The following is a 27,861-nucleotide window of genomic DNA, read 5'->3' as shown; positions in this document are numbered from 1 at the left end:
ACGTGTTCTGTGTGTTTTACAGTCTGGACAGTGCTGGAGAGTTTGAAGGATGCTCTTCTGAAGGCCAGCCTTGAAACGACAGCTAAAGCTCCTGCCAAATCACCATGTAAGATCTGCTTGTGTTCACCTCAGATCATCATCTCATGTTCAACAGTACAGTCGGAATTGTTCATGCCCATTTTCCTCAAGATGAGTCTGCTCACAGATAGGGGTGCTCCGATCAGGATTATTGAGGCCATCACCCGATCGTCAATCACAGGAAGCAGTATCTGCCGATACACATCTTTTTAAAGCCTTCTTTTCATCATATAAAATTAGTGATGATCCAATCAAGATTTTTTAAAATATATACATATATTGAAATTCATTTTTAAAAAAAAATTTAACAAAAACAAGATATTTATTTAAGGGGATTTTTAATTTGGGGGGTGGGGGGCAGCATTTTTTAGACATTTTTCAAAAAAAAAAATTTTTTATATTTATTTTTATATATTTATTAATTTATATTTATAGTGAAGATGTGATTTGAAGCCATTTGTGTATTTTGAGAAAGAGAATGCGCGCGGTGATTCACTCACGCTGTTTGTGAAATTATGCCTCACAGAAAGTTTTCAAATTACTTTAAAAGTTATTTAATGAAGAAATACGAATTGTACCTCACCTTCAGCATTATAATTATTTCACCTGCGCCGGACAGACTGAGACAGTGCTGCTGCATGTCATGCCAAACCTCTCACGGCAGGCACGTCATCAGCCTGAGATAGGTCTTTTGAGATCGGCCTTTATAAAGACAGCCGATCAAACACCCCAAAGCGATTATCCATCGATAGCGATCACTAGCTGATTAATCGGAGCACCCCTACTCACAGATGAGTTGCAGTGCGATGATTTTGTTCTAATTTGACCTTCCTGATGTCACTGTGTGTGTGTGTGTGTGTGTGTGTGTGTGTGTGTGTGTGCAGCTAAAATGACCCCGGCCAAACAGTCTCAGCTGAGGAACTTCCTGTCAAAGCGACAGACCCCACCGGTTCGCTCCACAGCTCCAGGTACATCAACTGTGTGTGCTTGTGATGTGATTGTGCATCTAGGGGTGTTACACTAATAAAAAGTAATTGATATCTCAATATTTTTAGTGATTTTGTTGATAGCTGTAAGGCAGTGTTTGCTGGGTGTTTTGGTGCTGGTTCTTGGCTGCTTTATTGTGTACAATAAACATTGTCATTAAAGGGTGACCTTTGCCATCTTAAATTGATTTACAGGGAATTTTTTTCTTTTTAAAAAAGGCTTTTTATTCTAACCTTTTTAGTTTTGGTTCCAACAAAGTGTTTGCCGAGCAGCACACAGAAGTAAACAAAGGTGTATGTTTGTAGTGTAATTTACAACAGCTTTGAACACGGCTCAACCAATCAAGGACCGGAACTCTCCGTTTTATAAAACAGTGCTTGGATATATTTACACTGAAATTACATTTGCATAAATAATGCTATGAGATTAATGTTTCCAAAATATTTTGATATTGAACAATTTGTTTTATGTAACAATGCCTTGATGTCTTAATGCGTGAGTCATTCAGGAACGAAGCAAATGAATAATTGATTTATTCAAAAAGACTGATTAATTCAAGAATGAAACACTTCTGTGTGTTACTCTGAGATGTTTACTCGGACAGTTTTGGCTTTGTTTGGTATTGTTTTTCATAGAGTAAAAAACAGACAATACTGTCTAAAATGTAACAATATTAACTTATAAAATCCCAATCGTACTGATACTCGCTCATGTGACATAAGACAAAAACTTAAAGGGGCCCATTCTAACTGCTAGTCTGCATCATGCAGCTAAAGCCTGGACTATCAAGGTGTTTCTTATTTTTAATTATTTATTTATATATTTTTCCTGCAAAAACAACCTGTGTGAGATATTGTATTGTGCACAATACATGCCAGACACCCCTGTGTTTGTCTCATATATCTCTCTCTGTTTCTCAGCCAACCTGTCACGGTCAGCCTTCCTGACTCCTCAGTTCTACGAAGATCTGGACGAGGTGAGCTCCAGTTCGTCTCTGTCTCAGCCTCTGGAGCCCGAGGACTCACTGGCAGTGGCAGAGGAAGAGGACGAGCCGGCACCCATCCCGGTGCTGACGCCCTCCGTCCCGAGACACCCCACGGTGGTCCGTACACCCTCCATACAGCCAGGCTTCAGTATGCAGTCCAGTCCATTCAGCAGAGTCCAGAATGTCCCCATACCTGTCTTTAGCCCCGGTGAGGTTCAAACCGTACCTCAACACATGATTCTGGTCTTGTTTATGGTCTTTACAACATCTCTTGCATGTGTTGCAGCACCAAAGATAAACATGGACAGTGCTGATAGCACAGCATTAGCCACAAAAACAGTTAAGCATGGAGCTCCGCCCACAGAAAAGATCACGCCCACCACAATCCCCGCCCCCCAGGCTGCAGGAAGAGCCGCCCTCAGCAGACACATGACCAGCCAGAAACCAGGTACAAACATACTGTCCTTCACAGATCTGTTATAATCCACTTTTACACAACATACACACGTTTTCATCATTTCAGACAGTGATTGATTTTAAACTCTTTGGAACTGATCTTTTATAGTCTTTATAATTATTAGTTATCAGTAAGTATCCATCAGTCTTATCTGTACACTAGGGGGCGACACTGTATAACAGACCTACAGCATATTTGGACTATTTTAAACAGACTTAATTGTTGTTGTAGATGTATGATGTAGATGTACCTTACGGTTTATAATGTAACAAAATATTTATAATGTTATAATGTAACAATATATATATATATATATATATCTATATATATATATATATATATATATATATATATATATAATAATATATATATATATATATAATATATATATATATATATATATATATATATAATATATATATTTCAAATAAATGCTGTTCTTTTGAAATTTCTATTCATCAAAAAAATCTTGAAAAATAAAATGCATCACAGTTTCCACTAAATGTTAGGCAGTACAACAGATAATAATCAGAAATGTTTTTTGAAGGATCATGTGACACTGAAGACTGGAGTAATGATGCTAAAAAAAATCAACTTTGATCACAGCAATAAAATACATTTTAACATATTCACATAGAAAACCATTATTTTAAACTAATAATGCTTTTTTTTGTTCAAATAAATGCAGCCTTGGTGAGCAGAAAAGACTTTTCTAGAACTTAAATGTTTTATATAAATAAACATGCTCATGAAAGTTTTTTGGGGGGTTTTTTTACAAGATGAATGTACAAGCCTGCAGTATGAGTGAAAGTGTGTATTGTTGGTTATGTCTCTTTACCATTTCTATTTATAATTTAATCACCTGTTAGGTTTTTTACGTTCCATGTACATTTCTAAGAAAACAAACTCATAAAAGCCACATTTATTAGTTGTATAAGAATAGAGTTTTTAAGAATTGTTCACTTTTTTGTGATATTGTGTAGTGTTTAAAACATTGTTCACTTCAAATGGAAAATAGTGAATGCTTCTTTGTAGTGTGACATGTCAACCACCCGAAAGCATTATATAATGGTGTAATAAAGTAATTATTGACTTTTCCTGGTGCTCATATTGAAGGCTGTGAAACACGTGGATGTGCAGATGACATGTGTACTAAATGAATTTGATGTCAGAAGATCCCTTCTGTTGCTGTGGGCTATACATGCTCATTATTATTGTTTGCTAGTTATATTGTTTATTACAGTCTGTCTCTGTCATTTTCTTCAGGAGCGTCTCTGACAGAGTCCACGCTCAAGACAGTTCCTCAGGTGGTGAACGTACAGGAACTGAAGGATAAAGGTCCGCCCATACCTGTGTCCACTGTCATCAGGTGAGAGAACCACAGCAGGGGGATTATGGGCCATTTTTATGATTTTTATTTTTATTTTTTTGTTCACACTGAATACAGCAGCTGGTTGCTCTTCTTCAGTACAGATTGAAAATGCATGCAGAATGCCTCACACTGGGTTGCTTTGTCTTTTTAACCACAGTAGTTCATTTGCTGTGACAGAGAGCTCACGGCACATAACACACACTCGTTATGCACAACAGAAGCATGTGCTCAGAACAAATCTGATGTTCATTCGCTGTGCTGTGTGTGTGTGTGTGTGTGTGTGTGTGTGTGTGTGTGTGTGTGTGTGTGTGTGTGTGTGTGTGTGTGTGTGTGAAATCCTCTCTGTGCGTCTAAAATGAGGTCGTCGTCACGGTCAGATTGAGTCTGTGTTTATTATGGGCTCTGTGTGTGTACGGCGTCCTGTTTTAACCTTACACATGAGCTCATCTGCCCTAAGGGGAGCATTTAGACCACATTGTGAGCGCGCTCAGACCCTCTTATCTGCAGCGCTGTGTGGTGAACAACAGCAGCTGGATGCGTGACACATGTGCTGACCTGTGAGACCGGCATCAGCTCTCTGTTAAACATAGAAATGCATGTTAAAGGATTAAAGCTTGAAGAGCTTTGAATATTCATAATCCAGCATTTGACATTTACTGGACTGGACGGTCACATGACCACACATCTGTCCATCACAGCACATTAGTGTTTGGTTTTTCTATCAGGTGACTGATTTGCAGTCGGTTGAAGGTTTCAAACTGTCATCACCTGATATGAATCATTTGCTGCCTGTTAGTGTGTTTATTATATGGATTTTACAAGATCATTGTTACATGTACTTTACTCAACCTTTAACAAAAAACTAACCCTATAGTCGGTATATGTTGTTAATAACTATTACTTTGTGTTATTTGTGTTATTACACTGTGACAAGGACACCTTAAAATGAAGTGTAACTTGTTGTCAGTGTTATAATTATCATTATTGATTGACAATAACAATCATTATAGTTATTGTTATAGTTATTACAGTCATTAGTGTTTTAGTGTTCGTTATAAATATCAGTATATACATGTCAATAACTATAAATGTCAATATAGTTATTGTCACTAATTGTTAATATAGTTATCATTAGTTGTAACAATAACCGTAATGTAAATAAGTTATCAAAGGTATCGTTAACATTTTACTGATAAACGCCAGTGTTGTTGATATTATTATAGTTGTTATGGTTATTATTGGTTATCGTAAACATAGTTGCCATTTTAGTTACCATTTTATCGCTATAGTCGTGAGTATTAAGTTATTATTATAATTTTATTATAGTTTTACAGCTGTAGTTGTTAACATTAACAATAACATCACCATAATAATATAATCACAGGCATCATTGTTACAGTTATCATTAAGGTTGCAGTTATCATTATAGTTAGCATTAACATTGATGATGTTGTGAAGGTGTGTGTTTTGTCCAGTGTTGTGCACTGACACACATCAGGATGTAAGCGTTTGCAGTCAGCATTGTGAGCAACATGATTTGACATCATTTCCTGCAATGACGACCTGACTCATGCTGTCCGAGCTCAGCAGAGGTGTATCTGATGTCTAAGCGTTGTGTTACATGCGAGCAGCGAGACGCCTTATCTGTGTGTGAATGCACAAGACCATGTGTCCCATGCAACTTTAACCCAGACACATGTATTATTAACGCTTGAGCTGCTCGGCCTGAGGCAGCGGCTGCACACAGGCACACAAACACACACACCCACACACACACACGCATGCGTCTGTGGCTGTGTTCAGAGCTGCAGACCACTACAGTAGTCACACTGTTTTTGCAGTATGTCACTGATCAAATGCATCTGACAGAATCACAATGCAACACACTCTTTGAACTGAGAAGTGATATTAACCGCAATCTCTTTCTTGACTAATTATTTGATCAGACTGCTAGAAGATACTCATTTTTACACTTGGTTTAATTCAAACTTCAAACACGTTTATTTCCTGCATAGTGAGGTATTACAACACGTGTAGTGAGGACACAAATAGCATGTAGTATACTAGCATTTCAAACATTAACTGTTCTCTGATGCATTCAAAATGTAATGCATTTGCGTTGAATTCAAACATTATCACACTATTATTTAATTTATAAATTTTTATTTGAATTTCTGTACAAATTAAGACCCGTTCACATCAAGATCGATAACTTATATTAGCATCCACACCAGCAGACAATAAGGTTCTATTTATTATAACCATGCTCTGCAGTTTTGTCATGTGATGCTTTTAAAAGTCGGTCAATATTGTCAAATAATTAGAAGGATTATTAAAACTTTATAGATAATCATTATAGTTATTGTCCTTGAAGTCAATGGGCTTTTATGCCTTTCCTAATAAATAGTTACTCAAAGCAGGACTTCAGACAAAAAGCCATTGGCTCGTATAAGAAACAAAATTAAGTGGCAAATTATTTTTGGGTGCCACAGAATAAACACTTTAACTTTTCAGTCATACTGTCAAGTGTTTGTCTCATCTTTTCTTGTCTTTTGTTTGAAACACTAAATGAGTGATTGTGACACATTTTTGATGTCCATTCATGTTTGTTTTGTACTATAGTACTAAAGAGAAAGACATGATGGGTTCACGTGCGGCTTGAACTGAGGTGCTAAAACAATTGCTCGTGTCGCATTAAAGAGTGCCAAAACGGTATTTATTGTTTGAATTTCATTATGAATTTGGCAGAATTTTAAAACTGATACTTTATTAAGAGGTGATGAAGCACAAAAATTATAGTGATTATTGGACGGCAAGTGTGCTAAAAATAAAATGAAGTTAATGCATTAAGAGAACACATATTGACTAAAGATCTTGATAAAAGGAGCCATTTTAGTATCAATTCTAAATGAGAATTGTTAACGATATTGTTAATGTCCACACAGCTGACAGCTTTTCCTGTTGTAGTTTATGCATGAAATAGACATTGATTTTCTGCACTTTTACTTTGCACGTCTCCATCATTTTCGATCTCTCTCATGCTGCACAACTGGAGCTGCCCATAGAAGGTGAGCACTCAACGAAACTCTTCTTCAAATAAAAATACTATTTGAAACACCTCATTTTTCATTAAAACTGCACATCGTCTTGGGTTATTATGTCAACAAAAGATGTGATCGCAAAACAAACAGGAAAAAGGCATTACGTGCAAATGTTTAAGTCGTAACATGTAAATTTATATAGTCGCCAAAGGCGACCTCAGCAAAAACTTCTCTCCCAAATTAATATCTTTGGTCACAAATGCAACTGTTTTAGTTGCAGTCTGGAGCCCTGCAGAGATTGATACTGTCCTCCTCAGTATGTACTGCGCAGTATGCACTAAACTGCTGTCTCTGCCTCTGTGTGTGTCTCTCGTCCTGTCTGTATTGATCTCTCATACTGATGCAGAAAGATAGATGGGAAACATCCTCACACACACACACTTGTTCATTAGGTTTGTTCGCCGTGTAGAGGTCAGGTGACCGCTGTAATGAGGTCATCGTGATTCAAGTGCTTGGGCTGTTTATCAGAGCACATCTCTACTCTTCCTCTGCTCCAGTTACTGCTCTTCATCATTATCATCATTGTGGTCACATGAGCGTCGGCCGTTCTGCATGCTCACTCTGTCTGTCTGACCAGTGCTGCGGTGGCTATTTGTCCTGAACAGCCGCAGGACACTTTCCACGTGAACTTCCTGTGCTGTATGAGCATCACGCTCACAGACTCAGACAGGAAAAACAAACGTGAACACGGAGCATCGGACCTCTTTTGTTCAAATACTCAGGATGTTTCTCAGATGCATCCCAGCATCCCTGAACACAAAGGCATTCATCTGTAAATATGAGCTTTTCACACACATTAGCCTATTTCCATCCAGCCAAAAGCAAGCAAGCATGCTTGTGCCTGCAAAACACATTAGGACACCAGCGAGTAGAGCTGCTCAATTTGGGTAAAAAATTTTACTTGGCCACAGTTTTGCCCAAAATTGTGCTTATATTACTATGGCTAATAATAATTTATTATGATTATTATTGCAAAATAAAAATATTAAACCCCTTATGGAGTTGTTTTGTGCAGTTTTTTTTATCACAAATAAATGAGGCAGATGCAAATCATGATTTGCACTTTTTACAAAATTGCCTGTAAATGTTTCCATAAAAACACTCACGTTCTTAAGTCCCTGTGCTGTTTGATTACTATAAGTTGTCCCCTGAGTTGTCTGAATGACTCAGTCATGTTTTATGTGTGTCTGTAGCGCGTCTGTTCCAGCACCAGCGGCTCAGGTGGTTCAGCAGGTTCTGGCGACAGCGGGGGCCAATAAAGTAAGTCGCACATGAGCTGCTCCAAAACACCAATCACAACATTACAGTTACACTGAAACTCCAAACTGCTTTTTGACAGAATTCAGTGTTTGTAACAATGATTTCCTCTTACAAATCACACACACAACATCTCCAGAGTGAGCAAACGTCTGTTGTTTGGTGTAACCATTGTTTTTACTTGCAGAATTCCTTTCAAGGTGCGTTAAGCGTCTCATCGCCGCTGGCAGGTACGGCGCAGACCACATCAGGTAGTTTTGTGTTTGGTGAGTGTGACTGAGTTCCCACAGTAGTACAGATTGTTCAGTATAAAGTAGAATAAATGCTAAATAGATTAGCGCTGCACTACTTTGTACTCCATTACCTGTGGAGTAATGCTGCTTTGAGTGTCGTAATGAGCTTGTTTCTGTGTGGGCTGCTACAGGTGGAGCTGCTAAAATTGACGCAGGAGCATCTTCATCCATCAGTGAGAAGAACTCAAAGGGCTTTTCATTTACTGCTCAGTGAGTTACTAAACCTCATTACAGTGACCACCTTCATCTCAATACAGGTTTTCATGGTTGTTATTGACTTATGAGACTATTATGAGTTATCTAGTTATGGGTTATCTTTGATCTAGTCTGTTATTTATACGGATTTGTGCACTTACTGATCCTACTCCATATGTTAGTGGCTCTTAAGCAGCACTTCTGATTAGGGATGCACCGATACTGGTATTGGTATCAGGCGCGATACTGCACTCCTGTACTCGTACTCGTAAAAATGCTGCGATACCAAAAGCTGATATTACACAGCGTGTGAACAGAGCTGTGTCCAGAAAAAAAACACTGACAACAGAACAACAGAGTTGAATGGAGTTATTAGAGATTAAGGATGTCTATGAAGTACATGTTATTAATATAGGCTAATGTTAAACATTCAGTATTCACGCCTGTATAGCTGATGTGCAAGAGCTTGTTGAGTGAATATCTCACAGACATCACTGGAAAGTTTGAAGTTCAGTCAGATGTCAAAAGCAAGCAAGCAAAACAGTGCACAAGTTATTAAAGTTATCTGACAGTAAGGAGAATGAGAGCGAGTCAGAGCAAGCACTTCTGTTGCATGATCTTGATTGCTGTTCGCTCCTAGCACATGCATTTGTATTAAAAATAAATTGTAAATATAAAACAAACAAAAATTACAGGGGCATTCACTATAAACAACATTTATTTTAAACGTCAAGCATACACAATTAAAGCACAAGTGAAACCAGCAGACTGTGTGAAATGCGCTAGGGTAGAAGTGTCTCCTGTACCAATGTAAACGTGTGCGCACTGCGCATGTTTAGGTTGCTCTAAAATTATGTTTTTTATTCGTACGTGAGGGTCTGCGTACGTTGCGCAAATTACATCACCAAAATAGTACGGGCGTACTTGTATAATGTATAACGAGTGGTTCCCTGTATTATTTTAGGAAAATATTTTATGATTACAGTATTGAGCTGCTGCAATGGAGCAGCTCTAATGCGCCATTAAAATGAACAGTGAAAGTAACAAAAGCCTAAACAATACATTTTAACAGGTATAATTAAGTGTGGAAATAACTGAAGGAAATATCTGTTTGCTTAATGAAGCCAACTAACATAATTCTTCTTCTTATAATTATTATTATTTTGTCTTTGTACCCAATATTTGTAAAAATGACAAATGCTGTGAAAATACAGGTATCGGTATCGGCGAATACCAAAAATGAAAGCATTGGTATCGGACTCGTTCTGAAAAAAGTGGTATCGGTGCATCCCTACTTTTGATCTACTGGAATATTAAGCATGTCTTTTATATTGTTTGCATATGAATATGAACACCAGTATGTGGTTTAGAGACAGAATCTGCTGTTTCACAGGTCATCAGGGTTCAGTTTCGCCCCTCCATCACAGGACACCAGCAACACTCAAGGTATGATCTCCATGTGTCTCCGGTCATTTAGAAAGGCAAATATTTAATGTTACTTACTATTTTAGTTTTTAACACTGCTTGTGGTTAGAAAATGTCAAAGTTTTAAGTGCCATTCCAGTGGCCAGGAGGGCCTGAAAGAATCTGCAGAAATGTCCACATAATTTAGAGCAGTGGTTCTCAACCGAGGGCTTTAGCAAGCTTCCGAATAGGCCTCAAAATAACCTGAAATTTTTTAAATGAAGACAAAACAATCTTTTAAATAACATAAAACTAAAAATCAAGAAAACTTATGGAATTCTAAAATTAAGTTTTTTATTTATATTAATTATTATTACTTTAGTTCCTTATGTTAATCTTTGAATTGTCTGAATAATTTGAAATTGAATATTAAATCATTGAAAAAATTGATTAATTTCTGTAAATTAAATAAGGGCCAGTCAGGTTTGGACTATTGTTTTGGCCAATGGGGGCCCTAGGAGTCAAAAAGGTTGAGAACCACAGATTTAGACTGCTGTCATCCTCTGCACCTTTTGCTAATTTGATGATACCCATGCTAAAATCCACTTAGCACAATTCCCCCAGATATCCCTCAAATCCAGTGCAGAATATGTAAAATTCTGCAGGTTCTGGACCTTCCAGTGGCTTATTGGTCACATTGGCTTATTGGTATTGGGCTCTCTTAGTAATTTTTTTTTTTTTCCTCCTTTTGCAAATAGCAAAGAGTTCTGGCCTACCAGGCAAGTTCTCTTTTGCAAGCAGCACGGGAACAAATATGACGTTTGGTCCTGTGGGGTCTGAGGAGCCGTTTTCCTTTGCTTCAAAACTGTCATCTCCCGCACAGAGCGTGAGCTCCTCTACACCACCTCCTGAACCATCTAAACTCCCTCAAGCTCCCAAACCCCAGGGCAATGCTGGAGAAACTCTCGGCTCCTTTTCTGGCTTAAGAGTGGGCCAAAGTGAGGAAGGAAAGGAAGCCCTCAAGACCACCTTGGGTTTCACTTTTGGACAACCTGGCAATGGATCTACAGGATTTGGTTTCGGTTCTGCACAAATCAAGCTTGCAGAAACTGGAAATTCATCAGAATTAACAGGCACTGCAGCAGAGGCTCCTAAGATTACTACGGCACAAGGATTTGGCTCATCTACGTTCTCCTTTAAACCACAGGAGGGAACTGCTCCAAGTTTCACCATTCCCTCGACATCTTCCTTTCCAACAGCTGCCACTTCTTTCGGCAGTCTATTGCGAGCACCTCTATCAGAGACGCAAACTCTTCCAACAAAGTCCCTCCAGCCAGAAACGATGACTTCAGCTGAGCCGGCTCCCTCCGCTGATACTGAATCTAAGGAACCTCCAGCAGAACCCAGTCCTAAACCACCAACCTTAAGTGCTCCATCAGCCATACCGGTCACTGAAGCCGCTGCTCCCACCAGTACTGAGCCCACTACAGCACCTTCCAACAACCCCCCAACTCCTCCAACTCTTGAGGTCTCTTCCACACCATCTCCATCAGTTACCCCACCATCCGAGACACCAGCGCCTGTCTCCGAGCCTCCTGCAGCAGAACCAGTCTTTGATCCTGCCCCTGAGACCACCAGCACTTCCATAACAACTCCTGCACCCCAAGAGACACCAGCAACCACCCCATCCTCAGCTCCAACATCCGAGAAACCAGGTTCAATCTTCGCCCCACCTTCGGGTGGCACAGACAGTCTGACTGTTGGAGCCATAAATCTCACCAGTGTCGTCACTTCAGCAGCCTCCTCTGCCCCATCTGCAGCCATCACCACAAGTGCAGCTCCAACCCCAGTCTTCGGACAGCCCACTTCTGCCGCTCCGACCACAGTGTTTGGGTCTACTGTCTTTGGTGCCAATTCTACCACCTCTGGCTTTGGAAAGCCTGCCTTCGGACAGAGTCCCAGTACAGGTTTCGGCCAGCCTGCGGCCTCTGGTTCTGCTAGCAGCTTTACTTTTGGTCAGCCGGCGTTTAGCGCAAGTTCTGGGTTTGGGCAGCCGGTGGCAGCCACCACCACATCAGTCACAAACAGCGGAGGAGGAGGACTGTTTGGATCCTCTAGCACAAACAGTGCCAGCTCCTTCTCTTTCGGAGCCAGTGCCACCAGCTCCGCAGCCAGTACTGGCACTGGGCTCTTTGGCCAGAGCAGCGCTCCTGTTTTTGGACAGTCCAGCTCAGGCTTTGGCCAGGGATCCATGTTTGGCAGCAACACCACCACAGCATCCTCCTCTGGTTTCGGCTTTGGACAACAGCCAGGTGAGTTTTTAGGAAGCGCACTATACATTATGGCCCATTTATAGAAATTCCAACAGGGAAGAGTAGGATGTTGAAATTGAAAGGCTCAGGGCTGGTGCTAACTGAGAAGTTGCTGGATTGATCCCAACCAAGGGTGACGCTAGACCCTTTTTTTACTGTGGTATGAACCCCAACAAAATACTACTTCTAAATCCTCATCTTACACCATGTCCTAATTGCACATTATACAACGTGGCACAAAATTTTTATTTTAGAAATGGTTTCTATTTCTGCGACATTGTGGCTGGAGCAACAACATACAAACTATGACAATGATAATCTCAGGTACTAATTATGCACTTTATTCAATGCTATAGCCATACTGAAAGCAATAACAGACAGCTTACCTCAGATCTTGAAAATAAATTAAAGCAAAGATGTACGTTAAAACTGTGAACTCAATGCGAAACAACAAACATATTCCATGACAAAGATGGTATCAATCACAAAAAATTTAAAAATAATAAAATAAAAAATAATTAAAATATAAAAATCCAATTATAAACTAAAACAGATCTTTTCCAGAGAGAGACCGCCCCTCACATACTTTTGATTGGCTGTGATATTTGATCGATTCTGTCACGTTGTGTTGTCTTGTCATGTCACCTCTACTGTGGACAGCCAGAATGTTTGTTGCTGGAGTCTTGTCGTAATGTGTGTTGTCAGGACACGGTGTAATGGTGGAGATTAGGGGTGCACGATTAATCGTATTTTAATCTCGATAACGATATCCAACTTTCTCGATTAATTAAAAATAATTGTCACAATATTGGCCGGCTCGTTATTTATCCTGAAAACGTGTTTTTAATTTGGCATTTGCGTTATCTTGCAATGCTAACAAGTCTTCACTAGCGTTCATGGTTGTGGTTGCCAGATGTGAAGAGCTTTAATCCCCAAAACAGAGCTTTTATCCTTTAAGGATACATTTTCTGCCTGGGGTTTTATTTAATTTGTGCAATCTGGCAACCCTGTGCGAGCTCACTGATGGTGGAACAAGCACTGATATGAAAAAATACATGTGCTGGAGTTTAGCGATCTCTCCACAGCGATTTCTGCTTACATAAAAGTGTCATACAGCTAGTGTGTGTTTTTTCACAAGCCATTTGTTCTGTTTGTGTTACCAAATGTGCCATGATCAAACTTTCACAGAGTTTCAGTAATGGATCTATTGTGGGGTGACCAAACATGACACGTCCTGGCCAGGATTTCTATATTGCCTAAAATATCCATGTTTTGGCTTTGTTTGCACTGCGCAGACCAGTTGTTGTATGACAAAGTATCTTGAGAGCTCTAGAGAGCAGATGGCTTCTTGTGCTTTTGAATTGCTCTCACGATACTTTGATGTCATACACCGATCATAACGCTCAGTGCTGCTTCAAGTCCAACACTAATATGTACACCTATTTGCATCGCTTTGACCGTTCTCTTTAGATCCCACCTTCTCACGCACCACGGTTGGTCGATTACGTACAATGTCTGCATGTTACTGGTCAAACAATCATTACCTTTATTAAGTATGAAAATTGGAAACCAAAGCCAAAACCTGGATATTTTAGGCAATATAGAAATCCTGGCCAGCACATGTCCTGGGAAAATGGCATGTTTGGTCACCCTAATCTATTGTGTTTGAGGAATAAAATGTGCTTTTCCTACCTGTGGCAATACAATGGAGAAAAATTTACATAAATTGGAATTGTCTGAATTTCTATTTAGATTTTCTAAATTTTTTACCAGTTTTTGTATTGAAAATGGCATGGCAATGTTAGTTTTCAGTGTGTATTAACGATCATTAAGCAAATTTACTGTGCGATCTGAGTGGCTTTTTCTCATTTGTGAACAAATTGTCACTTGGAAAATCTAATGTGAATACAGATTACATAACACTATCCAAAACCATGACTTTTGTATTATCATAGTTGGTTAAATAAAGTCAGTATATAGTCAGTGGAGGTTGGTAAAGGACACATGAAATGTTATTGTATTTCCCTCCTGGAAAAAAAAAACCCTAGTGGAGATTACCATTTACCAACCAATTTTAGAAATAACATTGTGTTTCCTGTCAGCTGTTTAAAAGCAGAAATAGTTATTCAAATTAATGGCTATTGGTCAAAGTGGTTTGCAAAAAAAGTGTCAAATCGTGTTATTGAGTTTGATTCAGTCCAACAATTAATGTACCGAAGCTTATTGTAGTATTATTTTATCTCTTATTGTAACTGGATGCTTTATAATGTAAAATAATAAGTGCTTGATAAGGTTATATTTACAGTCCGCTGTATGAAATAGAACTCGCAAATGTATTTTATCATGTGTCAGCGATGAAGCAGCTCTTTATTGCAAGGGCAAGTTGGGTACAAGCAACATTCTGTACTAAAGAGTAATGCAATTTATATCCATAACAGTACTAATAAAAGGCTAGAAATGCTTTAGGAGCGAGACATGAGCCTTCAACAGATCAGTACTCTTAACCCCAGAGGGATTGTCCCACATTTATACAGAGCATCTTGATGTTACGCCACCCGCTCACTGTGAAGCCCACAGCACATCCACTAGGCTGTGTATTCAATTAATTCAGTTGAAGCTTTTTGCAGTTTAATTATCACACTGGGCCATATTGTGAATATAAAATTGTTGTGCAGCCAAGTTTGTGATGTTGCTTTTCCACTATTGTGCCGAATAGCTGTTATTGTTATGGTTTGCTGTGCTGTGAAATCAGTAAGAATTTGGACCACAAATACATTTATCCATTTGGCAGACGTTTTTATCCATAGCCACTTACATTTCATTCAAGTTACCCATTTTATCAGTTATTGCTTTCCGTAGGAATTGAACCCATGACCTTGCTAGTGCTATGCTCTACTGTTTGCGCTACAGGAATGCATCAGTTGTTAACCTGATGATGCCTTGATACTGTATGTAAACTATGCAAGGAATCACAGGCAATGAAATAAGAACCACAGCTTATGAATTGCTAAAAAAAGCAAAACAAAAGAGCTCCTGGCTTAAGTGTTTGAAACGCAGCACTGTTCATTTACACGTGAGCAACTCATAATCCAGTGTTTTCAGTATCTCAGAACTGTTTACAGTAAATTCTGCTCCATGTGAACTCATATCTTGGTCACTTATAATGTGCATTTGAAGATGCAACATGTGCCAACATTTTCCCTAATTTGTAATGAAAATCAATTATGTTGTAAACAGAGATCTCAACCGGGTCAAATCCAGTTCTCAACTGAGGGGGCGGTGCGAGATAACTAATGTTATGACTGTTAAATGTAAAAATATAAATTGATAACAACAACACCTCTCTATGTATTTTGTGATGTTCTCTGTTTCGGAGCAGCAAGCCGTTTCGTTATAATTGATGTGCAAATGAACCGTGTATATGTGCACTCTCAGCATACTGATCACTATAACATCATATTCCTGCTTGAACACGGCTTAGTATATACACGTAGTTGAATACAGCGAGTGTTTTATAATGGATTCTCATGTTGTTTGGAGAAGTTTGTGAGGATCAGTGGTGTTTATGTACATATGGCCATCAGATGCTCCAAACAGCTTGTTCTGACAGAGGAGCTGTTCACTTCAGATCGCTGAGTTCAGAATGGTTTAATTTTTCATTTGCATTTTGCTGTGTTTAGTGATACTGAATGGACCTGTATAGTAGTTTATATGCAGTCCTTTGGCATCTCCCTGTGATATTGTTTGGTATGGCACGTTGTCTTATACTTTTATGTTAAAATTACTGTATAATTGAGCGTTACATACTTTTAAGTTGTGTAGAATATCTGCGGTGACATTTTTGCAAAGTATGTTTGCAAAAAAGAACATGGAATGTTTAAATCTATCTTGAAATTTTTTTTGTTTAAGAAAATTACATGTAATTAAAAAATACAAAGGTTTTAGTGAATAGAAAAGTTTGGGCTTGCAGTATTGATTTGGAGAGGAGGGGTTCTTGGAGTAAAAAAGGTTGAGAACCACTGCTTTAGATAAACTCAGGCGCAGTTATACGGGGGTACTAAGAATTGAACATTATTATTATTATTATTATTATTATTTTAATTAAAATTTAAAGTAATGCAATATAAAGATAAATCCCAACAAGCTTTTTTATATATTTATTTTATATGTATTTAATTGTTTATTTATTTTTCACTTGGTAGATCTTGGTCAGTTTCTCATTTAAAAGTAGATCCCCACACAAAAAGTGTGGGCACCCCTGCTCTAGACGCATTAAGCGTGTTGACATCTAATGTGTGTGTTTACAGGAGTAGTTGGGTGTTGTTCATGAGCGTGTCAGGGCCGTGGATGTGATTGTCCAGCACTGGAATGTGCAGCAGTCTCAGGCGTGTCCTTGGGTCAGGATTTCTCCCATTCCTATGAATTCTCTGAGATCCTGAGACATCCACATTATAAGCAGCTGAGTCTCTGACCTCTGACCCCTGAGCTTCATTGACACTGTAGGATGCCCGGTTCACACCTGTTTATGCTCTGCTTATTTAGATCACACTAAACTAAAGAATGTGCTGATTGAAATGATGCAAATGTATGTGTCTGGTTGACCTTAGCCTGCATATTATGTTCTGATTTTCTGTATAATCAGTGACATTTGAGATGAACTGTACATTACCGAATCAGTCAAACAGATAGAGCAGCACAAAGAGAGCATTGAAATCAAGCAACAACCTTCCGGTCTCTCTCGTGAAACCAACACAGAAGTGACTAAAACTGCAATTCATCTACTGGCCGCTAGAGGCTGCCTCCAAAAGGGAGTCTGTCCCATAGACTCCCCATGTTAAAATTGTAAACTTTACTGCAGAAAAAAATGTTTACAGCCTGGTACAAAAAGTGGTTTTAATCTATATAGCTAATTTTACCCTTCATGACTGTTAGGGGGGTGATTTTTTTTTTTATAACTCATTCAATTAAATTATATTAAGCCTTAAAGTTCTGCATAATTAAGGGTGTGGCCACTTGAGTAACAGGTGGATTGCCACTGCTGTTATTAACGTCGAACTAGGTGGGCGTGGTTTCATCAAACAGATCCCACCTCTTGGCCATTTTCAAATATCCGGAAGTGATGTGCGATGATGTGCTGCCAAGATGGCGATGGCTGGCTCCGCCCACTTTGAGTTTCAAAAACGCTCTTCAGAAACCTGCGGGTGACGTCACGGACACTACATCCATGTTTTTATACAATCTATGGTTAAAATCAATGTTTCAGTGGCAAAATGCAAATAAAGCAAATGCTCACTCCCTTGTTGCTTGCAAAAAATTTGAAACATGATAAAAAAAATACAATACAAAAAAAAACATTTGTATTCACAAATGTCTCTGTGAACAACATTTGTTTGCGGATAGTAAGATAGTAGCTGCGTTTACATGGACCCTGCTAATCTGATCGTAATAGGACTAGAAGCACAATCAGAATAAAAAAGTCACATGTAAACATGTCAATCGGATTGAATTGGCTAGATCCGACTAAAATTTCGATCGGATTGTAAGGGGTGGTTTATTCCTTTTGTAATCCGAGCGAGAGGACATGTTAACACTTGATCGGATTGAAAACCGAAACTGGAATGTACTGCGCATGCGCAGTGACATAGAAATAGTGTATTGACACACCACACGCGGAACGAGCTACTCTTCCAGGTGAATAAATTGTCATAAGTAAGTGTCCTGTCATTATAAAACTCCCCTTTCACTCAGCGTATGTGAAGTGGAACAAGACCACATCCCACCAGTCCTTGTTTAAGACTCTCATCAACAGATGACTAGTTTTGTGTATGGGAAGGGGCACTTTTACACCTTTTTTATTTTTGAAGTAAAGTTAAGCAGCACAACAGTTCATGTGCTGGGCGTCACCTAATTAGGACCGAAATAGATAAATATCACACGTACTTTTTAAACCGGTATGCGACAGCAGCGGGAAACTCTGTATATTCATGCAGCGCATGTCAAAAGAGCAAATCCGATCAGAAGCTTGTGACATATAAACTTGCATATCAACCCGATCACTTTATTTAGCGTTCATGTAAACACTACGTTCGGATTCGTCAATCAGAATGAATTCATTCCGATGGAAGCAAAAAGTATCCATGTAAACGCACCTAGTGTTTATCGTTTCATATATGATTTTGCAGTTTCATAGATGATTGTACGTTAATTTATTAATATTTGAGAGTGATCCTGCAGTGTAAACGCACATTGTTGTGATGTTTTGCATAATCAGTGACATTTGAGATCAGCTGCTGTTTATTTTTCACTTGTGCATTACTGAATCAGTCAGTCAGATAGAGGAGCATGTTGAAAGCCAATAGTTCAGTCAGACAATCAAGCCTCAAAATCCAAGTAAATAGGATTGTCAATACATGCATGCCACTCGATCCACAAATATGCATCGTCCTTATTGCATGATGCACTATCACCAAAAAAACACTATTGGTGCAATTTACTGTACATTTAGTTTAATTCTGCATTTCTTTGAAAGGTCTGTGGTTGTGGATAGAAAGATAATTGTGCATGCATTTAATACTTTTAGCCTGATTTCATCCAGTGCTAAAGAATAGGCACACAGTTTCATGTTTGTTCTCTTAATAACTTTTTTTTTTTTTTTTTGGCTCAGTGTTTGGCAGCAACCCCTCCAACTCATCAGTGTTTGGACAGCAGGCTAGTGGAGCCGGCGGGTTTGGCCAGGTACAGTCCTTATAAAACATCTTCATCTGCTAAAGCAGGCGGGTTATTCAGCTGGAGGTGTGTGTTTGAGTCTCAGATGCAGTGATGGTATTTCATCAGCATGCGGTGGAGGCTGGAGCTGCCATGTATCAGATAAAAGTTTCAGCGTTTCTCTCTGCCGCATGCTTCTGAAACAAGACGAGCTGTCAGTCTGCTGAAGGACTGCTTTGAGTCACCAGAATTACATATTGCTTCTATATTTCCATTTTTTAGAATCAAATTTCAGGTTTTCACTCTTGGTTTGCCTTCATCGCCAGCCAGTGAGACGTGAAAACCTGTTCAAATACAGCAGACTGGTTTTGCTATGGTCTAAAAATCCCTTAACCGAAGCAATATTATATTTAATAGTTTAACACATTCTGAATTAGATTAAACCGTTCTTCCACCCAGTAATGTAGTTGATTGTACTAATTGCAGGTTTTTGTAGTTGAAAGTGTGAATCTCAAGTACGGATGTGATGTGATGTGATTTTGCGATCAGGCTCAGTCTGGTGGAAGTCTGTTCGGGTCGAACACTGGAAACACTTCATCAGGATCAGGGTTTTTCAGTGGCCTTGGAGGAAAACCCAGTGAAGACGCTGCCAACAAAAACCCGTTTGGAATGCCAGCCGCAGGTGGATTCGGCCAACCCATTAATACAGGTGCACACACCGATATTTACTCTTACCAGGGCTATTGTATTAACCTGAAACCATAAAAAATCGAATAAATGTAAACTGAAATAAGAAAAAGCTTGTACTTAATTTGTTTCAGCTATTTGCCAGGCCAGTTTCATTTTAGTGTAACTTGTACTAAAACTGAAAAAATGTATATACACATTTTAAAAAATAAATAAAAAAAAAAAAATTACAAAGACTAAAATGAAAGGAAAACGTAGTAATAAAAACAATTCAAAATGTGAATAAAATTGATTCTAGTATCTAATTGATGGCCCTGTGTATTGTGCAACAGAGAGTCTCATATGCATTAGTGCTAAGGTTCTTGTGTGGATTGTTTCTGTTAGGTCCATCTAACCTGTTTGGGAACAGCGGAGCAAAGGGATTTAGTTTCGGCAGCAGTTCGTTTGGTGAACAGAAACCCAGCGGCTCATTCAGCTCCGGCGCGGGGTCCGTAGCCACACAAGGATTCGGATCGTTCTCTACACCCACCAAATCAAGTCAGTCACACTCCACACAGTGTGATGCAGTCTTACACATAAATGAGGAAGGGACATTGTAATGCCAAGGATTACTATTATTGTTTTTATTATTTAGAATATTTAATTTTTATAATTATGATATTGTTTATTTTTTATTTTATTTCAGTTGAATTATATTGTTTTGTCATTTTGTTGCTATTGTTGTTCTTTTATTATTTTTATTATTTTTGTAATTATTATTTTGTTGTTTTTCTTGTTTATTTATTTTAATTTAATTCTATAATTATTATTTAGTTTGATTATTTATTATATCATTATAATAATTATATACACACAATAGCATTAATAAAGCTAAATAATTTTTTATTTAGTTTTATTACTGTTGTTATTTAATTCTTTATTTGTTTTTTATTTATTTTCTATTTCTGTTGCTATTATTTTCATTATTTATTTATATATTTATATATATTTTTTATATAAAATTTTATATATATTATATATTATTTTTATTGGTGTTTTTGTTTATTTATTGTTTTGTTTATTTATTTTTTTGATTAATGAAAATGAGTTAGTCACAGTTGTCTTCTACATTCAGCGTGAATCTTTTCTGAAACCAAACAAGCATTTACTTCAGTGTCGGTGGTCCAGGAAATGTAATTCAATGACATGACTCACTGAATTATTCAGATGACTGTAATTTCAGACCGCTCAGTGAGCAACTCTTTCCTGAACAATGGCGGTGTGTTTCCTGTTCTCCTGTCTGAATTGATGCTGATGTGTGTGCTTCTGCTCTGATGTTCTGCAGCTGGTTTCGGAAGTGCGCCAGCCTTCGGCAGTCCTCCAAGTTTTGGCGGATCTCCAGCGTTTGGTGGGTCAGCGGGCTTTGGCTCCGCCCCTTCCTTCAGCAGTCCACTGGGCTCCTCCTCAGGGAAGGTGTTCGGTGAGGGAACCACAGCCGCCAACGTCGGCGGATTCGGGTGAGTCTCTGCTGCCTCGTCCAGCGCAATACAGTGAATTTAATATGAATTTGTGTTAAATCGACACATTTTCACCATGTTTTCTGGAGTGAAATGTTGTATAAATCAGTGTGAATGATATATGAACAAGCCTTCTTAATATAGAGGATAGGAATAAAACTTTACGTTTTGGAGCATGTCAGTTCTGCTGAAGTGGAGAAACAAACTCACCACCTTTAAAGGGGTCATCAGATGCGACATGTACTTTTACAAGTAGTTTGAGCTGAAATGTGTGTTGGCAGTGTGTGTGTACACAACCCCCCTCTAATGATTAAAATCCACCCAGTGGGTTTTTTTTTTTTTTTTTTTTTTTTTGATCTCGTTAAATAATTTCCCCTTTCTTAAATTGAGCCGATCTCAGATGCCTGTCTGTGTGACATCATAAAAAACAGGCCCCTCCCACAGTAGTTTGATTGACAGTAGCGTTTCATCACAGACTGGACATCTTACCTTAGACCCGCCCTGAGTGAGCTGTCATCAGTCCGCTATTGTTTCGACGCTGGAGCAGGTGTAGACAAGAATGAATCCGAAGCGATTGAGGTGATTTGTTGCTGGATTGTAATAATGAACATAGCAGTCATCATTTACTCCCGACATATGAGCCGCTGAAGACACAGTGGATTACTTTAATTTTTGAAAGAAAAGCACCCCCGATCTACCTTAATGCGTCTGTTTATACGAATCATCCGTGGTCCAGCTTCACCTACAGAAAAATTGAGTGTAAGCTTTTTTTAATAAATCTTTACAAATCCACTTTCCTAATAATGTGCTAATTAGCAAGTTTCACGATGAATGCGGCTAAAGTTTACCATCTCTCAGAGAGCGGCCCAGAAGAGAGGGGGGGGGTTAGCAGAGCTCATTTGCATTTAAAGCGACATGCAGTAAAACAGCTTGCTGTGCAGCTGTTTTTGACAGGGTAAATATTGAGAGATGAACTAAAAACTTAATTTTCGTTAAGACCCTTAATAAAAAAATCAAATCCTATAAAACTGTAAACATATAACCCACAAAACACAAAATCTACACATTTCTATATTTTTCCTTTCACTATTCTTAAATACCACTAGTCTGAAAGAAGACATGTTCCGAAAGCAATATAGTAGGGTGTGCACATAATCATTGGCTGATAATTATGCGCATTCAGGTCAGTAAAGCCAGTTTCAATCAGCGTTAACCATCAGGTGCGTGATTTCACATAGACAGCTGTTAGTACACAGAGCCATTGTTAACTGACAAGATGCGCAAATCCATGCTGATAAGGAACGACTGATATTTATCGTGCACCCCTAAATATAGACCAGATTCGCCCAGTGCATGTTAAACATACTGGATGAAAGTGTGACAGTGCAGTGAAGCTGGTGCTTGCTTTACTTTGTGATGAATGGGATCAGAGCTGTGCTTTATTGTTCATGTTAGACAGCAGAATAGATGGATGTGCATGCATTTTGTGTCTCGAGTTGATCAGATGAAGTTGTTGAATGGTTTGTCGTGACATCTGTGTGCAGACGCTCAGAATGAGGAAATTAAATGCTGGATATTGTCATTTTCATCTCCAGCAGTGGCTCACATGAGCGTGTTTGTCAGAAATGATGCAGGATGTAGGTTATGCAGAGATTATGTGTGTGTGTGTTAGAGATTACAGGCTGTGAGAGATCAGGAGTCTCCCGTCACAGACCAGCACTGGCTGCTGTATGTTCAGCTTCTCAACACCATTATTAACATGTGATTGCATGGAGATAAAGTGAAACATATACATGATTGTATTTCTGCTGGACTAAAGTGGATATATGTGGTTTTGGCAGACTATGGTTAGGGCAGCTTATATAAGACACACACAAAATGACCATTTTTACAATATTGACTCAATTCACTAAAGGCAATGAAAACGGAAATGTTTCTAATCTCTTGACAAGAGCATCTGTAGATTTGGTGAACAAACAGGTCTAATACTTGATAGAAATTATATAAAATTGATCATGTCTGCTCATTTTTGTCCATCCATTGAAAGTCTGCACAGCCAAAACTTTCACGCCCCAAAAAGTTTCAGGTCAGTAACAGGGTCCCTGCAGATCCTTAAAATCTCTTAAGTCAGTTTTGATCCCAATTTAAGATCATCAGATGTCTTTAATATATTAAATGCTATAACAAAATTCTTAATGATCATTTTGGTGGTGATTTATCCTAATATGGTAATTTAACTTCTATAGGTGAGAATTTCATTAAATATTTCAAAAATATTTTACTGTTACATGGTATTTAGGAAGCATAAAATAATTTTCTTTTAAACTGCAACTGAACAATCAAATTTACATTTTAGGATCTTTTAACCCTTCACTCTGAATTTTTCCATCATTTAACGAGTTTTAAACACACTGACAGATAATTACTTTGGAAAACGAAGACACAAGTTATCTGGCCTGTTGTAGAAGTGAAGAAAATGCATTTTGAAGTGTTGCTCTGAAACTAGACAAGACACTGTGAGTCCAGTGGAATAATTGATGGATATTGATCATCAGTCATGAGCAGAATGAAATGAAGAAAACACGCCAACACAGCTCTCAATAAAAAACAGCTCATTTGTGATGGAAAAAATAAAACCAAGAACAAAAAACTGATCATGAGCAACAGAACAGATGTAAGCTTGCAAAAGAAGTTGAACAGATCATGATACAAGACACATCGAGTTACTTACTAAAAGAAAGAGAAAATAACAGGTTAAAGGGATAATTCACCCAAAATACAAATCCTGTCATTCATTACTCACCCTCATGTTGTTCCAAACCTGTAAGACCTTCGTTCATCTTCGGAAAACAAATTAAGATATTGTTGATGAAATCCAAAAGCTTTCTGACCCTGCATAGACAGCAACACAACTGACATCTTCAAGGCCCAGAAACACAGTAAGGACATCATTAAAGTAGTCCATGTGTCATCAGTGGTTCAACCTCAAGGGCACCTCAATACCATGACTGAGGTGCCCTTGAGCAAGGCACTGAACTCCCAACTGCTCCCCGGGCGCCGCAACATAAATGGCTGCCCACTGCTCCGAGTGTGTGTGTGTGTTCACTGCTGTGTGTGTGCACTTTGGAATATAACACAAATTCTGAATATGGGTCACCATACTTGGCTGTATGTCACGTTACTTTCACTTTTTCACTTTTAATTTTATTAAGCTACGAGAATAGTTTGTGTGTGCAAAGAAAACAAAAATTATTACGTTTTCATTCAACAATTTATTTAACAATTTCTTCCGTGTCAGTCATTCCTTGTCTGTAATTAATAATAAGAGTTTTTTGGGTGAACTAACCCTTTAATTTTGAAACGACTATAGCTATATTTACACATACAGGGTCTCCTGCTAATAAAAGCATCTAGTAGATGAGTAAATCGGAGTCGTTATGACGGATGAGGTCAGAGGTGTGGGTTATTTTAGTGATATGTGCTGTGATCTAATCCTGTGTGGGTCGCACCTGTGCTGCACCACATAACTCACCCAAATATACCCGCTGCCATCTGTGTCACAAGTTCATGCTCTGATGCAATGCATGCTTGTGATTGTGTGTTTCAGGTTCGCGTCTCCTCAGAGCGCGCCGTCCTTCGGCTCTCTGGCGGGTTCAAGCGCAGCGCCGTCATTCGGCAGTCTGGTGCAGCAGCAGCAGCAGCAGCCGCCGGGCTTCGGCGCTCAGAGCGGTGCTTTCTCTGGCTTCGGCTCATCTGGAGGTAAGTTCACAGCTTCCAAATGCTTCTGTTATTGTGCTTCCTCTTATGGCCACAGCAGGACCAGCATTAGAACATACATTTTAGCATTTTATCTGATAATTCCATTACCACAATACACAAAAGTTTGAGAATTTAAAAATTCATTCAGAGTGATTTGAACCAAACCAAAATCTGAAGTCAGATTTCATTGTTAAATAATACTCATAATGAACAAATAAACATTATTTAAATTCACCCCAAAATGAAAATTGTCATTAATTACTAACCCTCACGTCGTTCCAAACCTCCAAACGGGTCAACCGTAATTTTACGAATCTACGAGAATACTTTTTATGCGCAAAGAAATAATACTAACACAATTTATTCAACAATTCTTCTCACCTAGTTACCATCTTCCGCCATTTTGGAGAGTACCCCAGAACGTAATCTATGTAATCAGCGTTGTTTATGTTCAGCATGTGCTGATTGTGTTGATTACATTCTGGGGAAAGCACACACATGCATCATGGTACTCTTCAAAATGGTGGTAGACAGTGACTCTGTGAGAAGAATTGTTGAATAAATTATTTTAGTTTTCTTTGCGCTCAAAAAGTATTCTCATAGCTTGGCAAAATTGAAGTTGAGCCACTGATGTCACATCATGGACTGTTTTACCAATGTCTTTACTACGTTTTCTGGACGTTCTGGGAACATTTCAGTTTTGTTGCTGTCTATGCAGGGTCAGAGAGCTTTTAAATTTCATCAAAAACACCTTAATTTGTGTTCCAAAGATGAATGAATATCTTACGGGTTGGAACGACATGAGGGTGACCAGATATTTTATATTAATTAGTTTATATATATATATATATATATATATATATATATATATATATAGATATATCAGTTTTCATTTTAGGGTGTTCATTCCACGAGTTTTACTTGCTTTGGTCCAGCCCAAATACAATGTTGATTTTTTTTTTTTTTTTTTTTTTTTTTTTTTTTCTTGGTGCGGTTCGCTTACACACTGCCCTTTTTTGCAAGTGGACCAGAAATAGTAAACAAAACCACACAAGGTCATCCATTCATTGGACAGAAGTTCTCAAGCAGGGAAAAACAGGAAGTACAAAAACAGGCTAATCAGGGAGATCTTTCGCAGTGCAATTTTTAATCTTTTACTGATTTAGTGTTATCAGACACTAACGCAATATGAAGAAACTTATAAGCATCATGAGACAATGTCATACGATGTTATAATTATATATCCAATCATTTGTGTGGAGAATGGAAGCTGAAGCGCGCTTCAGGACATCAGTGGAAACAAATTAAATACGCCATCATTTTTGCTCATAAAGGTAAGAATAATACATCGTACTTCTTTCTAAAGGCGCGTCCAGTGATGAGATGGCGAGTCAGGATCATCAACTTCATTGTGACACTGACTCATAAAGCACTAGTTTATTAGTAAATAATTCAAATATCTCCTTACTACTATTTTCTCCCAACATAGTCATGGTAATTTTTGCATCAAGCTTTAGCCTATTTAGCACGCTTGCGTCACGTTGCTGTGCAAACTCATCATTTGCAGTGTTTTTAAGCGTTGTGGTTTAAAAACAAGTGATTTAAGCCATTGAAACACAAATAACTGCACTATATGCATGAGCTGTCTCGTTCTGAGCGTGATTTCTGCAATTGGGTCGGATCGAGGTCGGGTCATATTCACACCATAAACGATCCGTACCAGAGTTCATTTGGAAGCAGACCGACACCACCCAAGTGTGACTGCTGTATTCACATCTGCCAAAAAGGTCCGCACCAAGAGGGGAAGAGAACATGAGTTTGATTCAATCGAACCAAACAAGATGGGTGTGAATACACCCTTAATTTTGTTGTCAATATAATTTTTTAACTTAAAGTCAACATTATAAAAGTCAACATTTCTAATTTTAGTTTGTGCTTTTGTCAGTTTATTTCAGTTAGCAAGACAGTTTCTAATTTTAGTTTTTCTAGTTTTGTGCTTTTGTAAATAAATATGGATTTTTTATTTTCAGTAATTGTAGTACTTCAGCCTAAACCTAATTTTGTTAATTTTTTTTAATTTGTGTTTTTTTAGCAATTTTAGTACTTTAACCTAAACTTATTAATTTAATTCAGCTTTATTTAGTGATTCAATTCTAATTTTAATTTGAGTTACCAATAACAGCCCTGGTTTTGAGTTTTATGAAGTTCAGTCGCAGCTCTGTCTCCCATGAGCTCTTATCTCTGCTGTGATATATACAGACTCGAGTGCTGCTCACAGAGTGTCACACGTTACCTAGTTACAGTGATAAACCCACTCCAGACCTCTTTACTGCTTCACTTTCAACCCGTCGTTACTGATGAAGTTGGACTCTCTCATTGTGTCTTGTTTGTGTCTGTAGGTTTTGGAGGTTTGGGAACACCAGCACCAACCAGTAAGTGTTGTGTCATTCACACACATCCATCAGTGCTCTGCTCACACATTCACATCTGATGATGTGTTCCAGGCCGTCGTCTCAGACGTTCAGCAGTTGGAGGAGTTGATCGGCGGATGCTGATGTAATCTGGTCTGCAGTTGTTTTATAGTGTGTGCACAAGATTGAATGTGCCGTGACCACTCGTGTTCTTAGCGTGTGCTAATGTCCTCCTGTTTTATGTTCGGTGCAGTTTTCTTCTGTTTTAACTGCACAATGAAAAATAAACACGTGATGTTGACCATACGCCCCGTTTCTGTCCTTTATGTCACACTTTAAAGCGCATACTGTATAAAATTTGG

General features: G+C 38.4%; 1 protein-coding gene across 4 annotated transcripts; it reads left to right on the top strand.

Annotated features, from left to right (window-relative positions):
* On the top strand, window positions 1-27,749 carry LOC109079925 (nuclear pore complex protein Nup214-like). Of its 4 annotated transcripts, XM_042757185.1 has the most exons (17): window positions 1-106; window positions 963-1,046; window positions 1,986-2,258; window positions 2,337-2,498; window positions 3,774-3,876; window positions 8,174-8,240; window positions 8,425-8,503; window positions 8,662-8,740; window positions 10,119-10,171; window positions 10,888-12,441; window positions 19,106-19,176; window positions 19,696-19,855; window positions 20,218-20,370; window positions 21,158-21,329; window positions 24,937-25,088; window positions 27,488-27,520; window positions 27,593-27,749. In XM_042757185.1, exons 2-17 carry the CDS (start codon window positions 968-970, stop codon window positions 27,646-27,648), a joined length of 3,246 nt encoding a protein of 1,081 aa, XP_042613119.1. In that variant the 5' UTR covers window positions 1-106; window positions 963-967; the 3' UTR covers window positions 27,649-27,749. The 4 variants fall into 4 exon arrangements, with proteins under 4 accessions (XP_042613119.1, XP_042613118.1, XP_042613117.1 ...); XM_042757184.1 differs by having other exon boundaries at window positions 27,488-27,731; XM_042757183.1 differs by lacking the exons at window positions 27,488-27,520; window positions 27,593-27,749 and having other exon boundaries at window positions 8,425-8,488; window positions 24,937-25,896.
* Window positions 27,750-27,861: the final 112 nt, after the last annotated feature.

This window comes from Cyprinus carpio, chromosome A5 (assembly GCF_018340385.1).
Source record: "Cyprinus carpio isolate SPL01 chromosome A5, ASM1834038v1, whole genome shotgun sequence".
Taxonomy (NCBI): domain Eukaryota; kingdom Metazoa; phylum Chordata; class Actinopteri; order Cypriniformes; family Cyprinidae; genus Cyprinus; species Cyprinus carpio.
This window is presented reverse-complemented; position numbering and strand designations above follow the sequence as displayed.

Coding starts and splice junctions, on each gene's coding strand:
- LOC109079925 (XM_042757182.1), top strand. CDS start 968: ATGACCCCGGCCAAACAGTCTCAGCTGAGGAACTTCCTGTCAAAGCGA. Junction 8,504..8,661: donor ATCAGGTAGTTTTGTGTTTG/GTGAGTGTGACT, acceptor GGGCTGCTACAG/GTGGAGCTGCTAAAATTGAC. Junction 19,177..19,695: donor GAGCCGGCGGGTTTGGCCAG/GTACAGTCCTTA, acceptor TTTTGCGATCAG/GCTCAGTCTGGTGGAAGTCT.